The following is a 15,795-nucleotide window of genomic DNA, read 5'->3' on the forward strand; positions in this document are numbered from 1 at the left end:
GATTGAAAATGCCTATAACGAGCTTGTCGTTATAAAGCACTTTTGCAATGATAATGAAACGTAATTTTCCTTGGAATAAAAAATTCAACACACAAGTCATATGTCTGACTAAAGTAGCATTTTGTTATTTTAATTTGTAGTGTTTTTTTTATGAGTTAATACATTCAAACGCTTAGTAAGTTTTTAATGCTATTTTATATGATATTTAAATTTAAAAATATTCAATAGTTTTCCTATAAATTATTTTTGATGCATACATCGTCTAGAAAACTTAACTTGATGGTTTGACATGCTACAACAATATACCTTAATTACAACGTTCGTTGAGTAGCCAATTCGAAATCTATCATTGAATCACTATATCATTGAATGTGTAGTATGCTACGATATTCAAGAAAAATATCTCATTATTATTATTCACAGCGATAATTTAATAAACCTTAAATTTTTATGTTAACGTACGTTCTTCATTGAATTTTTATAAATATATATTTTTGGGCTTCTAATAAGGTGAATCCCATGGCGTTATTTGTAGTGCATACAAAGAGAATTATTGCATTAAATCTATAAAACCGTTAATAGTTGAAAGTATTTATTACTAAATCTTATATTTCGAAAGTAGATAAGATTAAGTCACAGCCTCGCAAATCAGGTAACAAGATTTCTTTCTTTTACTGCTAACAACATCGATAGATATCCTAGTGACGTTTTGCCAACCTTATAATAAAAATATAGTAATATTTATGGCATAAATTGTTTACTTTTGCATAGAAAGATCGCAACTTTATAAGTTACTTACAACAGCGAAGAGTCGAAGCGATAATGAACAAAATTTTCCAGCTGTTATTTCTAGCGGATACTGTGCTCTGTTAGCAATGAACATCAAATCATAAACTTCTTTTGGCTTCAAGTTATACCAGCTACTATTGTATGCTGCATGCGACAATTCCAAGCTCTTGGAAAGATGTATGTTCAATTTTTAATTGGTGTTTTTGAAACTCTGGTACTTAAAAAGAATTTGCATACCTTTGTTCGTAACTTTTCTGCCACGTAACAATAGATGTACAAATCCAACGACATGTATAAGATGAAAAATGTCATGAAAATGAGTTGAAGTATAGGAAGGTTCATAGTTGAGTCCATTAGGATCTAAATAAAAATTTATTACTAGAATATAGGTATACTTTTATGCCTTGAGAATTATACTCACGTTGACGAGTTGATAGCCTTGTAGACAAAATTGAATGGCACATGCCATGATTTGCGCAAGAAACATCAGATTGAAAGTGTTCTCAATGATGCTTGCAAAACTACGAAGGCAGTTGTGTAAAATAAAATAGAAAACTTACAGAAAAACAATATTCTACATCTATGATAAGGGCGCGCTTTAAGTCAAACTAAGAATGGCAATTGTAAAACGCACTTGTTAAGCTGGTTGTGCCTTACGACGATTCGTTTGATACGAGCAGCAAAAGCCTCATCACTTCTTTCAGCTAGTTTAATCAATTGATCTTTCAACACGGTAAGTTGTCCACAGAGATGAAGCACAAGTACAGCAAAGAAACCATCGATTCCCGCGTAAGCAGTTGTCGCCGATATCGTAGTCAGAGCTTGCATGCACCAAGTGATTTCGAACCAAGGCGAATCGGAGACGTTCACGAGGAAATGCGATTCAAAAAGCATTGGTCTGATCCCAGTTCTCATTTGTTTCTCACGCAATAAGAATAGTCTGACGAGAAAAAATACATTGGACGTAAAGTATGCTATACCCACGCAGGCTATAGCTATCCAACGACCCATAAGCGCACTTTCACGCGTCGCTGCCGCATGCTCGGATAAATTGGCAGAATGCCAGTCCTCGATGATGTTTTTTAAAAGCGATTTCGCCACTGTGATGTACATTTTTGTCATGTAAAAAGTATATCGTCTGAAAATTTTAAGTAAAATTTGCTCTTTACGCACCTTCCGAATAATAACGCAAAACAGTCATCTTGACGAGTGCAACTATGACAGGAATGTCAGCAGTGCACAGAATGTCGACAATGCTGTCGAGATCATTACCAACCAAAAATAATTTCCACGTTTGTGAGATCACGACAAACCAAATTATCATTATTAACGAAAGGACAAACATAATGTACGATACGATGCTGAATGACAGTGATTCATTCAAGTTAGGCCAGACGCCGATGATACTCAAACACAATCGGCTAGGATAAATTGAATATTCTAATTCTGACAGCCGTAATTTCATTTTTGTATTCTGTTAACACTACTACTTTCTTAAGTTCATTTTATGGTTTAAAATAACTGAATTTTATCCCTGAACATCGAATATCGCTTAATACTGGAAGTGCTTCGCTCTGCGAGACTTACTCATCGCCTAATAATTCACAAGAAGTGCATCATCGATAATTCTCCTTTGTTGCAAAGCAAAACTTTTGCACGACAGGTGTGCATGCGGTACGCTATACGACGCATGCTCGTATCTCGATCAACTTTAATGATTGAACTTGCGAAAAAATGAGCCTAATGGAGGGGGATCACGACAGTAAGTATATGACCATGCATAGAGAAAGCAAAACTATATGAACGCGGTAGACATAGTTGTGATGTCGGGAGAAAAACAAGTTACAAGTGAACGGGCAAAATATAGTTACTGTATAAGTCAAATAATTATTATTTGGTGACGAAATCATGTAAGAAAATTTATAATTAAATTTGCTAAGGCAATAATAGATCTACTGATAGTTATGAAGAATTATCGAAGGTATTATTTACAAGGTAAAATTTCAAAACTGAAATGAATGATATGCTCAATAATATAAACTGACGGCAATTACATTTTTTCCTCCATAAATTCACTACTTCTTTCAACGATAGTCTGCCTGCCTCTAACCGATCACCTACTGTAAGTGATATTGACTTTTTCAAGTTTTAATGTATATTTATAGAAAGTCTTTTTGTTCAACTAAATACAAGAGCAATTATTTGTAGGCTACGGTTTTTTTTTAATATTTCTTTTTAACTGTTGGCTTCATTTTTCATCGTTATCAATACAGACATAACTGGCGGACGTTTTCATCGACTAAAAAATGGGAACATGGAAAAAATACATATGAAATCATTTTTATCATGTGTTTCAATAATACCATTTATTCTTACCAAACTAAAAGTATCCAATGAAAAAATAAAAAACTTTCTAGCAGTTATTTCGAAGGGTCTTTTCGACCGCAGCAATATATTGAGTAATAACTGCGATTCTTTTGTTTTCATATTATACCAGGCACTCTCATACATAGCTAATTCCACTGCTAAACTCTAAATGAAAAAAATCATTAAAAAATCATTCTATGTTTATTATAAGTCCAATAGTGATCAATGATTTTTTCAATTCAAGTGTTACGTGCACGTGCAAAAATTATTATGCATAGAATATTTTACCTCTGTGCGCAACTGTTTAGCTACGTAACAGCATATGAATAAGTTACTTGACAAGTATGTGAAACCAACGACAAATAGCGCTTCTGTTAAAGTACCGTCGGTATGCTTTATCATCTATAAATATATTAAAATTTATTTTGAAAAATATGTGCATTTATAATGACAGCTCGAAATCCAAGTAAACAGAATATGACAGTGAAATTTATAAGTTGCACCAAATTAACGGAATTGAAGATGTCTTCGATATCATAACCAACATTGAAAGACTAAAATCATTTAAAATTTAATTTTCATTATTTTTTGTGTGTGATTTTTTCCACAAAAATCTTTCAATTCTCAGTTAAATAAAAATGTTAAAATGTTTAGTATCGAAAACTAACATACCTGTACAATTTATTATGTATTTTGACAATCGCAGAAGAACGTACTTATACATTGGAATAGCCAGATGTGCTCGCAATTCGGTGATTTTCGACTATTGTAAGTATATAAGCATTTAAATACAAAAGTCGAAAGTCAAAATTCAATGTGAATTGCAGGTAAATGTGTAGCACAAGATAAAATAGGCAAGCACCCTGTCCAAGGCTTACACAAACCGTCGCCAATGACCTCGCTGCCGTGGTACTTGCTATCAATTCTAACTCTTTCGTGCTCTTTTCACGCAACCAGTCACTATGTACCATGTCGATTAGATCTCGTAATACTTAATCGTTTGAAAGTTTTATTAGAGATTCGTTTAAATTTATAATCGATAAATACATAATTAATAAAAACATCGAGACGTAATTGGTAATAAAAATAATATATTTTACAACTATTCCTGTGATGAAGAAGCTGAGGAGTGATAAAATTATCTATACACGATTCATAGCGTAGAATGAATGATTCACAGGAATTCATACAAGCTTACCTTGTCTTTTGAACCAGAACTTAATCATAATAAACGAAACATTTAGAATAGGCAAATTAGCCGTGGACAAAATATTCGTCGTAACGTCGATGTCACCCCAATAGTGTATTATTTGTATAGTTTACATGAAATTTACGAAAAATATCAAAATAAACAAATTGGCCAAGTAATGAAATTCTATAAGTGCCCTTGCAATAGAGGATTGATACAATTCTGGCCACGCCCCGATGCTACGAAGACAAATACTGCATAGCTTGAAGACATAATTGAAGGCTGACGATTCGAGAAAAAACAATCTTATCGATTAAAGCTGTGGAAATGTCAAGCGAAAAATTTTAATGAAATGTACCTTCTTGCTCGTCCATAGATGTTTACAACACTAACTAAGCGTTGAAATTTAGCTGAAGCCAAACGAAGTATTTCGAACGTACGCGCATGCTCACACTTTGTACTAAAAGTCGCTAAGCAAGTATGTAATGCCAGCAGTTTGCATCAGTGCGTCCAAGGTGACCACAAATCACTTGTGCTTTATGCCAAAACCAAACGAGAATAATATAAAGTTTTGCTTGGAAATTATTATTAAGAGAGTCGTTGTGGGATAGTGAATGTTTTATTCATATATATAATATATAAGCATGAAAATATTAGAGATTGCGTGGGTGTAGCAATTGGTATTCGTAAGTAATTTATGAATAGTCGTGTAGAAAAATGGAAATAAATATGTGGGAAAAACTGAATGCTTAATACACTAAAAATACTCCGTAAAGTCATTCTAATATTATACTTTTAATTCATAATGAATATCTTGTTCATACAATATTTTAATAAATGAAAATTCACTAAGTAGAATTGTTAACAGTTTTTCTTTAATTTATAAAAATGCTACTTGATTCACATAACGATTTCAACATATATTTATAAAAAATAGTCGACGCGTTGATAAAATAAGTAGAAAATGTAAATGTTGTTCATGTATCTGAAGATATATTGATTTACACGACTATTCGATCTCTAACAGCTAATAACATTGATAAATATCCAGCTGAAGTTTTGAAAATCTACAAATTATATTCTTATTATAATCCACATTTTAAAAGAAAATATATTTTAAAAAATTAATACGAGCATATACATACTTTAGCATACAAACTCATAGAAAATGAGCAAAATTTTCCTGCCGTTACTTTTAATGGCTTTTTAGCTCGCTGCATTATGATGAGTAATAATGCGGCTTGCTTAGGCTGCAGTTCGTACCATTTGCAGTTGTAAACTGCTCGAAAAATTGACGAACTCTAAAAAAATTCATAAGCAGTATTTGAATAAGCATACAGATTTTGTAAGTAAAATCTATGACGAGAAGAAATTTATATTTTTCAAATGTGTCGTTACCTCATCTTTAAGTTTTTCAGCAACATAGCAGCAAATAAATAAATGTGTTCCAATGTGCATCACGTAAACTGCCATGAAAAGAAGGTGGAGTACTGGAAATCCCATGTCTTTACTGGAACTCAACTGAAAATTAATATTCCAATTATGCTGGAAAATTAATGATTTCTTAAAAATGTAATATAAAAGACTCACGGTCACTACAAGAAAGCCTTGCATACAAAATTGTATTGTGCATCCGAGAATTTCGGCAAGAAACATTGGGTTGAATATATTTTCTATTGTTGCAGCAAATCTCAGTGTAGACAAAATTTTTTAAGTCGTTAATAACATGAAAAGAGCAAGAAATAAGCTATAGAGCATTCACGATGTAACATAAAAAACAAAACAATCAAAACTCACTTATTAAGCTGCTCATGCCGCAGTACAATCTTAGCAAGATTCATCTCAAAATTGCGATTAGATACACTCACTAGCTTATCCAGCTGTTCCCTCAAATTAGCAAATTGCCCACACAAGTGTAGCACCAGAGCAACAAACAGACAATAGATTCCAGAATAAGCAAATGTAGCGAGAGCAGCACCAGAGTACTGCATTATCCACGTAACTTCATAAACTGGAGTTGGCTTATAGTCGTAAGGAAAGTATGAGTCAACGAGGAGCAGCCGTGTACTTGGTTTTCCTGGTAGATATTCTAACTCCTGTCCAATTCTAATTAACAAATGTCCATGAACTGTAGCGAATCCTAAGATGGCACAAATCCACGACATCCTGCGTGCTATTATTGCGTTTGCTTGCATATTCTTCAGGCCATCTTTGGAATTCACACTGTTCCAGTCTGACGTGACGAATTCTAGTAATGGCTCGAATGCTTTGTTTGACAGAATAAGAAATTTTGATTAACAGCAGTGAGGTATTGTAGATATAATCAACTTAATTTTGTTCATGATTTTCTATTTTAGAGTAAGGCACTTGTGTAAAAATAACCGAAGCATTGGTTACAATTTGCAAATTTTTGGTGCAGCACGTGATTTAATCCTTGCGATAAAAAATACGATTTAAAAAAACTGCAAAGACATTTATAATAGAAATATAATTCATGACATTATTAGATATATTTACGAAGAAGTTTTAGTGCATTCGATAAAATAAAAAGATTGTTTGATTACATTAAAGGAAACAATTTTTACAATTAGACGCTTTATCTACATAAGAAGATATTGGACGTCGGATATGGGCTGTCAAACGTATACCATGATTAGAGAAGATAATTATATTATTTATTATCATATAAATATAGTAGATAATGAAGCAGATCTATGTTTTATCACTGCTCGCATTCTGTGCAATCACAGAAACGCCCAAATTTTTAACAACAAATTTTTGTATCTCGATAATGTTGATACAAGTCCGATGTCTGTTATCCCACGTTTAATATTTCATTACATAGAAACACACTCACAAGTAATAAATTTCAGTATATGAACTATAGAAATAATTATTGGCATTTCAAAAATACGATAAATACCTTTTCTATGTTTAAAAAATATCAACATCTTGAAGACAGCAATTAGGATTGGTAAGTTTGCCGTTGAAATTATATCCGTCATTAAGTCCAAATTACCCCAAATCATTATTAATTTTATCGTTTGTGAAATATTTATAAATACCACAATAACTGACGTTATTAAAGTAAAGCGAATCAACGTGCAGATTTTTTCTAGTTTTGATGTTTTTAGTTGAGGCCATAGTCCTATTAATTTAAGACTTATTCCGCACATATGAAAAGCTGTATCAAAACCTACAAGTACTGATTGTACAAATTGGCAACATTTTTGGCTCAGAACGTTAATGAATTTGAATTGCAAAAGAAAAGGTGCAAATCTGTTATATATGAAAAAGGTCATAAATTCGTTACCTGCTTTGTTACGCATTAGATCTGACTAGAACGAGAGATCTTTGACTGCAAGCGAAGGGCTCTCTTTGTTATAGTTCAACTGTGCGCATGAGTGCGCAATTGTTTCGCGAAAATATAGATGAAATGAAATGTTTTTTCCTCAGTCGATGTTTCGTCTCAGCTTCGATTACACAAGATAATCACTTTTCTTCGACAGAACATTTTGTATACAACCACTCAAAAGAAGAAACTAAATTTTTTTAATTTTAAAACGTATGTAACTAACTCATATTCTATTGATTCTACTGTGGTGGATATATGGAATTGACGAATCGGAAAAAACATCAGCTTGTATCCTAGAGTAAAGACGCGCATGTCTATCGAAGTTGCAAAAAATAATATAGAAGGTGAAAGAAATTTGACAGAAAAACTTTTCTACCAGTAAAAATTGTTTATTAACTTCGATCGCTCGGGAGCGTTTGTGGTCAGATGCGGTAGATATGTTTTATAGTAGCAATATCGAAGCGAATAAGTAAAGTGATCCACTAAAATGTGCATAAAATGTACGTTGATATTACAATAGAGATTAAACCCAAATATGACTTTTGTTATTTATAATCATGGAATGATATTTACAAATCAGTAACAAAATATTATTATCGTTATTCATAAAACGATGGAAATTGTAAGTTATCATAAACCATTAGATCCAAATTCATGCATCCGGAATTCGTTCTTTGACAGCCAATAGCATCGATAAATAACCACCAGAGGTTTTTAGGATCTGCAAAATATCACGATAACTAATTAGTGTCCGGCTTGAAATTTCAAACGAAATAATATATTACTTGGGTATACAGCCGTAGTGAAAATTTAACAAATTTCCCAGCAGTTACTTCCACTGGCTTCTCGGCTTGATGCATTATCATGATTAATAATCTGGCATCTCGAGCTGGCAAATTGTACCATTGAAAATTGTAAGATGAGTCGCATATAGATAAACCCTGCATTGTAAATGGGAATACATAAATTTCATTGATACGATAGCTTTCAAATGCAACTATAAAAAGAGAATATTGATTGACTTCACTTCATCACGTAATTTATCAGTAACGTAGCAACATATAAATACGTGAGTAACGACGTGCATGACATAAATCGTCATGAAAAGTATTTGTAAAAATGATATACTTTCTTTATTTTCTGTAAGTAACTAATCAGAGTTTGATAATATTAATAATCAATGAGTTAAGTTATTTAATAAGAAAAGTTTACAATTACTTACGGATACTAGCATGAAAAGTTGTAGACATATTTGCACAGTGCAGGATAGAATCTCTGCCAAAAACATGATGTTAAAAATCCGTTCAATTTTCTTTGCAAATCTAAATTAATGATTATTAGGCAGTTGAAATGATATATGATTGAAAATCAATAATGCTTCGCACACATTAGAATAAAATTGCTACGCTCAAGATTTTTAAAAATACCAAGAGCACGCGCACCTGTTTAGGCTCTGATGTCTAATCACAAATGATTTAATATTCTTTCGAAATTCCATTCTAGAGCTAATAATATTTTCATCCGAGTCATCGAGTTTCAGTCTCAAATTGGCTATTTGTCCACGTAGATGTAGTACCAAACCGACAAATAAACAATAAATTCCAGAGTAGACGAGAGTCGCAAGGCCAGCACCAATATACTGCATCAGCCAGGTAATTTCGTACACAGGACTAATTTTGTAATTATACGGAAAGTACGAGCTAACCATCGGTAGTCTTTTCTCTAGTGGTCCAGGTAGGATGTTAAACTCTTGGGATAATCTCGTTACCACCTGACCGTTTACTGAGCCAAAACCCAAGATTACGCAAAGAAAAGAAATTTTGTGAGCGGCCGATGCGTTCTTTCGCATATTTTCCATTTGACGCTTTGTCTTGGGCGCGTTCCAATCAGCGATTACGTCTTTTAAAAGTGTGCCTAATTCTTTGATAAACATTTTTTTATTTTAATTATAAACATCGACTTTTATTGAAAAAAATAATTTAAAAAATTAATTAAGTAATTTTTATGTAATTAATTTTGAAAAACAGTAGTAAAAATAGAAAGTAAAAATGTACCTTTTTTATGTATTCGAAATATAATCATCTTCACAAGTACAACAGCTATTGGTAAATTGGCTATAGAAATATTGTCAATCATATTCGTCAAATCTCCCCAAATTATGATAAGCTTCGTAGTTTGTACTATGTTGATAAATACGATGATAATTACGAAAGAAACTGCGAACAGTATAATCGCAATTATTTCCTTGAATCGTGTACTTTTTAAACTTGGCCATAGTCCCACCACCCTTAGATTCATTCGGCATATTCCGAATGCATATTCGAAACCTAAGATAAAATATATTTAGTGCATCAAAATTTTAATCGAAATTCTTCATTTACTCTTTTTACTTCCATAAATTATAATCCTCAAACTTTTGTATAACATTTAAGTTAATGAAAAGCTTCATCGGGTTAGTATACTAATCGTAAAATCAACGATAGAAAACAAATAAACATACCTTTCTTTCCATCCATAGCGAGGTCAATGAGACGCGCACTCAGTGAACACTGTGCATGCGAGAGATCACAGAAAGTCCCATGATTTTTTAATGAAACAGAACGCGCGCATGCTCGAAATATTAAAAATTAAAGCTGCAGGAGGAGCTTGTGAAAAAAGAAGCCGTGAGTCAGCGATACCATCGGTTTTTTTTTGTATTTTATTACAACTTTAGTTCGATTTTATCCACACGTGGGGAAAGACTTTTGTTTTGAATTGATGAACTCAAAGTTCAAACTTTATGAAGATCGTTGTGGTTTTTGTCAGTGGAGAATTTCGAAAATGTTCGTTATCAATAAAGGTATTTCAATATGTTCGATAAACGATAGCAAATTATCGTAATCATGTAAACCTATGGTACTTATGGAATATTTTAAACGTACTTAAAATATATAATCATATTTTTGTTATCGAAATATATTTATGTTTCTGTTTACAACTATATTCACTTCATAGTAAAACATCCAGATACAATTTGGTACGATTCGTGAAAGCTATATACCACAAACATTTTGTTGTAGTGTTGTTTCAGTCGGTCATGCCTTTATTGCGCATAGCTAATAGTAATGAAAAGAAACTAGCACATGATTTTAAAACCTAAAAAGTATAAAGGTAATATTAGTTGAGGTTTATTTTTAAAGTAAGAATTCTTATGTTATATTAATAGGTCGTACTGTACAGAAATACTCTAATGACAAAACATGAAATTTGCCAGCAGTTATGTTTATGGGTTTTTCTGTTCTAATCATTATCAATAATAATAATTTAGATTCATTTGGTTGTAATTCATACCATTTCATTTTGAAAATTGATATGAAAACATTTTCACTCTGTAAAACAATTACTTTCAAAATCCTTATGTCCATTATTTTTTTATTAATACTTACATGTATTTGTAACTGTTCAGCAATGAAGCAATACACAAACAAACTGAAAAGGTTTGTTCCAACGTAAAAAATTGTGAAAAGCAACTTCGGTAATTCTTCCCAACCATAATTCGATGCGACCTATTTATTGAAAGTATTACTTTATATCGTATAGAATGACAAAAATGTAGCATTTACTTACAGACACAAACTGATAGCCTTGCAAGCATAGATGAATGGCTGATGAGAAAATTTATACTAAGAAAACCATGTTAAAATTCTTTTCTATGAGAGCAGTATATCTATAAAAAACAAAGGCAGGAAACATAACAATAATACCGGGATTAAACTTTTAATAGTATTTCCTTGAATCATCTGCACAAATATTCATGTCGATCGATTACAGGTATCAAAAAACTAGTAAAAGAACATTGTTTTTTCAACATTTCATCCACAAGAGTTTTATTTTTGCGCTGTAGATTATAAAATTGAGCACTATAGTGTAATGTCGTCAACACAAAAATGCCGTCGTAACCAGAGTAGATAATGCTGCAGATGATAATTGTAATACACAAAGATTATGCAATGATAAAGTAAAACTGAATTTTTTACTTGTAGTTACTCCATTAATTGTAAATTAAGGCGCGAGAATTATAGTATGCAAGGACGGAAAAATTCCTTTAAGTCTGTTTGAAACCGAAGAAATAACTCCAAGTCAAAATGCATTAAATTAAAAAAAGACCTTGTTGAGGATAGTTGCAATCGAGGATTGCACCGCTTGAGAATTCTTCGTAAGTGATAAAACAATAATCTTTGTTGACTTTAACGAAATTGCATATTGCTCATTCCATTAATTGTTGTCATTCAGAAGAAGCCTAAAAACCGATTCATATAACGTATACAAAGTTTTATGGCATGGAATAGAATGATTGAGGTTTTCGTTAGCCATTTCGGAATATCTGTGAACAATTTGTCGAAACAAAAAAAGATAAGGAAAAGCGTGAAGGGTATCCGCAACGGCGATTGAGCAATTAAAAATAATGATTCTTTATATTTTGATTAGACTATCTACGATTGATTTACCAATTTCCTTTCGGTTTTTTTGAATAAATAGTCACTTTTATTTCTATCGGAACAATTTCAAAATAGTTTTTTAATGAAAATAATTAATAAATATATTTGCAATGACTGATACTTTTGCTTTTCTTCAGTTATTAATAACATTATCTCGCATGGCAAGTAGTACTGAAAAAAAACTGGCGCAAGATTTTAAAACCTAAAATAGAAGAAATTTTAATTATTCTCAATTATCTAGCAATAATTCATTTATAGAAAAAACCATACTTTACAAAAGTATTCTAATGATAAGATAGCGAATTTTCCAGCAGTAATATTTACTGGATTTTCGGTACGAATCATCATGAGAAGAAGTAATTTTGATTCATATGGAAACAGCTCATACCAATTCACTTTGTAAATAGATGTATATAAGTCACCACTCTGTTGAAAAAAGTGATAATTTTAAACATTTATTGACAGAGTTTTATTTTGGATTTGAATAATACTTGTATCCGCAGTTGCTCAGAAATAAAGCAATAAATGAATAGGCTGAAGAGACTTGTAAATACGTAGAAAATTATAAAAAGTAACTGAGGTAGTTCTTTCAAACCATTTTTTGATATGACCTGTAGAAAATTTTTATAAAATTTTATTTGCACGTTTTCTAATGACCAACAAATAAATGTTATACTCACAACGACGAATTCATAGCCTTGCAGACATAAATGAATAGATGTAAACAAAATTTGTACGAGAAATACGCCGTTAAAGTTTTTTTCGACAAGAGAAGTGTACCTATTAAAAAAGGAGTTTGTTGAGGAATCAAATTAAAAATTATAAAAAAATTGAATATCCAACAAAAATTTTTTTAATTTTATAAAATATTAAGAAAATGTGTATTGTTAACGATAGATGACATTAGTTATTTTAACTTAATTAATTATATAATGTTAATTGATTATTAATTAATATTAATTAAAAGAGATTATTAAAAACGAGCAAAAAGCATGAAAAATGATCATAATCACCTGCACAAGTACTGATGACGATTGATCAATGGTACAAGTACGTCAACAAACGAGCATTGTTTAGCCATTTGATCCTCCACAAGATTTTCAACTTTAACGCGTAAATTGTTAAAGAGAGCGGTGTAATGTAGCATCAATAGTACGAAAACGCTATCGTAACCAGCGTAGATTAAACAAGCTGAGATGATGGCTAAATAAATGAGTAAGCACATAATTTCGTATACTGGAGTCGATTGTACGTCGAAATAGTAATCCATCTCCATGGCGAATGGTCTATCCATAGTCTCATTCTCACATAGCGATTTCAAATCAAAGTGATATTGTACGATAGCCCAAGTGTGAAGTAAATGACAATTAGACAGGAGTGAACAAATGCTCACTGTGGCGACTAATCGGCTGTATCGCGCGTATTTCCACATTAATATCTGTTCATTTTCCGTGGCGATTTTCCAGTCATTGTGAACACTTTTCAGAAGAACGTTGAAATCTCGAATTGATGCGATTCATTGTAGAAATTATTTAACTTTTTCTTGGTATACAAGTAATACATTTTTTGTTTATTTTTAAACTTTGCTTTACTCGATTATCAATTTTGTATTATTGATCAATAATTTTTTCGAGTAAAACTGTATATATTAAAGATATTTTTACCATTCGATACGATTTTATGATAGTTTGTATTTCGGAATCTCTTTTAGATTTTATACATTCAAATCCAGGTATTTTCACTTGATCAATATATAAATTATTGGATAAATGTTGAACTTGTAATAATTAACGTAGGTTGTTTGTTACTGATTGTATCAAGTTTTTATATCATGGTTGATGTTTACTCAGAGAACAGTAAAAAATGTCTTTGAAATTTTACTCTACAACAACTAATTAACAAAAAATTTAATGAGTATTATCATTACCTGCATAATTGCACCAAACTCTTAAAAACTTCAAAAAGCATATGATGACTATGATCAATCCAATCGACAAGATATCCACAACAGCATTCAAATCCCGCCAGATGTAAAGTAATTTCCTTACTTGAGGAACAATCAAAATGAAAAATATCATAGTCGGTGTCACGAAAACATAGTTTCGCTTGAAAAAATTTCCTTTTCCATGCGACTGCGGCCAAACTCCGATCAAGCTCAAGAGTAATCGACTTACTCCCACGCATTCCTCGTAACCCATTCGCTCTGAGGAAAGAAAATAAGTAGATGAGATAGTATATGTAATAAAGTTGTAATTATGTTAAAAATAACTTTTACAGTGATTCTATTATTTGAGCTTCACGCGATTATAGCCAAGAAGAAAAATTAAAACAAAAAAAACAATTTTCAAATTTAAATTAGTACTTCATAATAGAAGAATAATTGAGAGTTGTACCTGTCTTCAATTTCATCGGAACACGGGTAGCCTGAACTGAGTCCAACCTGAAACTTCTGTCACGACAGAAATTTCAACGGAGCTCCATTCCCACATGTTTACTGAGCCTAAATCTGCTCGAACCAAAATCGTAACACGTGCCCCTCGGAAATGCGACCACATTTTCATTTTTTTGTCAAACAAATTTTCAACTTCGTAAAATAATTATATAATTAAGTTTGAATACCAAATAAAAACATAATGCACACACTCACGTACGCACGCGCATGCAGAGACGCTTAAGCATACATATATATACACCAAACAGTAAGTAAACAAGAGTAGAACTATTTTTAATTTTGTTTATTTCTAACAAAAATTTCAATAAATAATACAATTTTTAAAACAAAAAATGTGGCTAGTATATTAATTGAAACAACAATAAATAAACAATATAATTTATCTACCAAAAAAATTATTCTACACGATTTTAACCAAAAATGAACAGCCGATTCTTACAGTAATTTCTCTTTGGCGTTTCGTTAATTTTTTACTGCGTTTAAACGTGCTTGCTATTGTAGTCACAAACTGATTTTAGTAAGTGATTTTCGTACTCTGGATTGTTAGATGATACTTTGAATCTTGCCCACGTTGCTAAGTAATCAAAGTGCACAGATTCCATGGCTTGTTCAGAGTAAAAGCCAAGCCCCATTTTCGTCTGTTCACAAAAGTCTTCTACGTGATAAAAAACTGCGTGAACCTTTGGAGTAACACGTATTTCCAAGCTTAAATAGCTCTTTTTGAATTCATCGATGCTTGATTTATATCCTGTCTGGAGTTTGTTTCCAAAGCATTTCTGTACAACGTTGTTAAATCGTTCTAATACATCAACATATTTTAGACAACTCAAGCTACATATTGCTCGAAGAATATCAGTCTTGTCCAATAAGATTTTACACGAGTTTCCTTTGAATCCAGTACCACCATACAAAAATTCTCGTTGAACAGCACACTTTTTAATCCATTCATTTGTTTTAACTTCAAACTTTTTAGACATACTATCAACAATAGTATTTACGACTCCTATCATCAAGTGCAATTCAGGGGGAGTGACAATATCCAAAATTTTTGTATCACTTTTTCCAGAAAAGAGAGGAGGATGAATACAATTTCCAAATTGTTTAGCCTTTTCTTTTTTCGATCCTGCATTGTACCAATTTCTATAATTACTTTCACAATTGCCAA

At 31.7% G+C, this 15,795-nt stretch overlaps 4 protein-coding genes and 1 long non-coding RNA gene across 7 annotated transcripts; 1 reads left to right on the forward strand and 4 right to left on the reverse strand.

Moving 5' to 3' along the window:
• Positions 1-147: 147 nt before the first annotated feature.
• Positions 148-10,216, reverse strand: LOC131674227 (uncharacterized). Its single transcript, XM_058952754.1, has 19 exons — positions 10,201-10,216; positions 9,755-10,027; positions 9,143-9,620; positions 8,923-9,022; positions 8,728-8,850; positions 8,486-8,641; positions 8,359-8,421; positions 6,214-6,603; positions 5,744-5,866; positions 5,491-5,646; positions 4,355-4,373; positions 3,879-4,147; positions 3,445-3,558; positions 1,963-2,263; positions 1,424-1,889; positions 1,211-1,310; positions 1,027-1,149; positions 800-955; positions 148-717 (listed from the first exon to the last, which is right to left on the reverse strand). Exons 1-19 carry the CDS (start codon positions 10,214-10,216, stop codon positions 649-651), a joined length of 3,495 nt encoding a protein of 1,164 aa, XP_058808737.1. The 3' UTR covers positions 148-648.
• LOC131674224 (odorant receptor 45b-like) lies at positions 2,639-3,755 on the reverse strand. The gene is made up of 3 exons (XM_058952752.1): positions 3,445-3,755; positions 3,166-3,321; positions 2,639-3,088 (listed from the first exon to the last, which is right to left on the reverse strand). The coding sequence occupies exons 1-3, from the start codon at positions 3,556-3,558 to the stop codon at positions 3,038-3,040; spliced, it is 321 nt and encodes a 106-aa protein (XP_058808735.1). The 5' UTR covers positions 3,559-3,755; the 3' UTR covers positions 2,639-3,037.
• LOC131674225 (uncharacterized) lies at positions 4,875-6,115 on the forward strand. The gene is made up of 4 exons (XR_009302800.1): positions 4,875-5,031; positions 5,496-5,690; positions 5,764-5,917; positions 6,031-6,115. It is a non-coding gene; the product is annotated as an uncharacterized LOC131674225 (long non-coding RNA).
• On the reverse strand, positions 5,168-8,440 carry LOC131674219 (odorant receptor Or2-like). Of its 2 annotated transcripts, XM_058952742.1 has the most exons (6): positions 7,269-8,440; positions 6,143-6,611; positions 5,936-6,035; positions 5,744-5,866; positions 5,491-5,646; positions 5,168-5,412 (listed from the first exon to the last, which is right to left on the reverse strand). In XM_058952742.1, the coding sequence occupies exons 1-6, from the start codon at positions 7,672-7,674 to the stop codon at positions 5,347-5,349; spliced, it is 1,320 nt and encodes a 439-aa protein (XP_058808725.1). In that variant the 5' UTR covers positions 7,675-8,440; the 3' UTR covers positions 5,168-5,346. The 2 variants fall into 2 exon arrangements, with proteins under 2 accessions (XP_058808725.1, XP_058808724.1); XM_058952741.1 differs by having other exon boundaries at positions 5,744-6,035.
• A 2,024-nt stretch (positions 10,217-12,240) lies between the features above and the next one.
• On the reverse strand, positions 12,241-14,602 carry LOC131674222 (odorant receptor 13a-like). Of its 2 annotated transcripts, none has more exons than XM_058952749.1 (7): positions 14,572-14,602; positions 14,106-14,381; positions 13,192-13,678; positions 12,859-12,958; positions 12,670-12,789; positions 12,454-12,604; positions 12,241-12,380 (listed from the first exon to the last, which is right to left on the reverse strand). In XM_058952749.1, the coding sequence occupies exons 1-7, from the start codon at positions 14,585-14,587 to the stop codon at positions 12,328-12,330; spliced, it is 1,203 nt and encodes a 400-aa protein (XP_058808732.1). In that variant the 5' UTR covers positions 14,588-14,602; the 3' UTR covers positions 12,241-12,327. The 2 variants fall into 2 exon arrangements, with proteins under 2 accessions (XP_058808732.1, XP_058808731.1); XM_058952748.1 differs by having other exon boundaries at positions 12,449-12,604.
• Between the last annotated feature and the right edge of the window lie 1,193 nt (positions 14,603-15,795).

The sequence above is a fragment of the Phymastichus coffea genome, unplaced genomic scaffold, assembly GCF_024137745.1.
Source record: "Phymastichus coffea isolate CEN01 unplaced genomic scaffold, Cenicafe_Pcof_1.1 PCOF00221, whole genome shotgun sequence".
NCBI classification, from domain to species: domain Eukaryota; kingdom Metazoa; phylum Arthropoda; class Insecta; order Hymenoptera; family Eulophidae; genus Phymastichus; species Phymastichus coffea.

Bases quoted from the DNA above. Each gene is read 5' to 3' on its own strand.
- LOC131674224 (XM_058952752.1), bottom strand. From the start codon at position 3,558: ATGATAAAGCATACCGACGGTACTTTAACAGAAGCGCTATTTGTCGTT. The intron at 3,322-3,444 runs GTAAAATATTCT...TTTTTCATTTAG, and splicing joins CTAAACAGTTGCGCACAGAG to AGTTTAGCAGTGGAATTAGC. The intron at 3,089-3,165 runs GTAAGAATAAAT...CCCATTTTTTAG, and splicing joins CATTGGATACTTTTAGTTTG to TCGATGAAAACGTCCGCCAG.
- LOC131674219 (XM_058952741.1), bottom strand. From the start codon at position 7,674: ATGCGTAACAAAGCAGGTAACGAATTTATGACCTTTTTCATATATAAC. The intron at 6,036-6,142 runs GTGAGTTTTGAT...GTCTACACTGAG, and splicing joins CGGCATGAGCAGCTTAATAA to ATTTGCTGCAACAATAGAAA. The intron at 5,647-5,743 runs GTAACGACACAT...GAATTTTTTTAG, and splicing joins CTGAAAAACTTAAAGATGAG to AGTTCGTCAATTTTTCGAGC.
- LOC131674227 (XM_058952754.1), bottom strand. The intron at 9,621-9,754 runs GTACATTTTTAC...TGTTTATCAAAG, and splicing joins ATTTCGAATACATAAAAAAG to AATTAGGCACACTTTTAAAA. The intron at 5,647-5,743 runs GTAACGACACAT...GAATTTTTTTAG, and splicing joins CTGAAAAACTTAAAGATGAG to AGTTCGTCAATTTTTCGAGC.
- LOC131674222 (XM_058952748.1), bottom strand. The intron at 13,679-14,105 runs GTAATGATAATA...CATCAATTCGAG, and splicing joins AGTTTGGTGCAATTATGCAG to ATTTCAACGTTCTTCTGAAA. The intron at 12,959-13,191 runs GTGATTATGATC...CTTTTTTAATAG, and splicing joins CGTCATCAGTACTTGTGCAG to GTACACTTCTCTTGTCGAAA.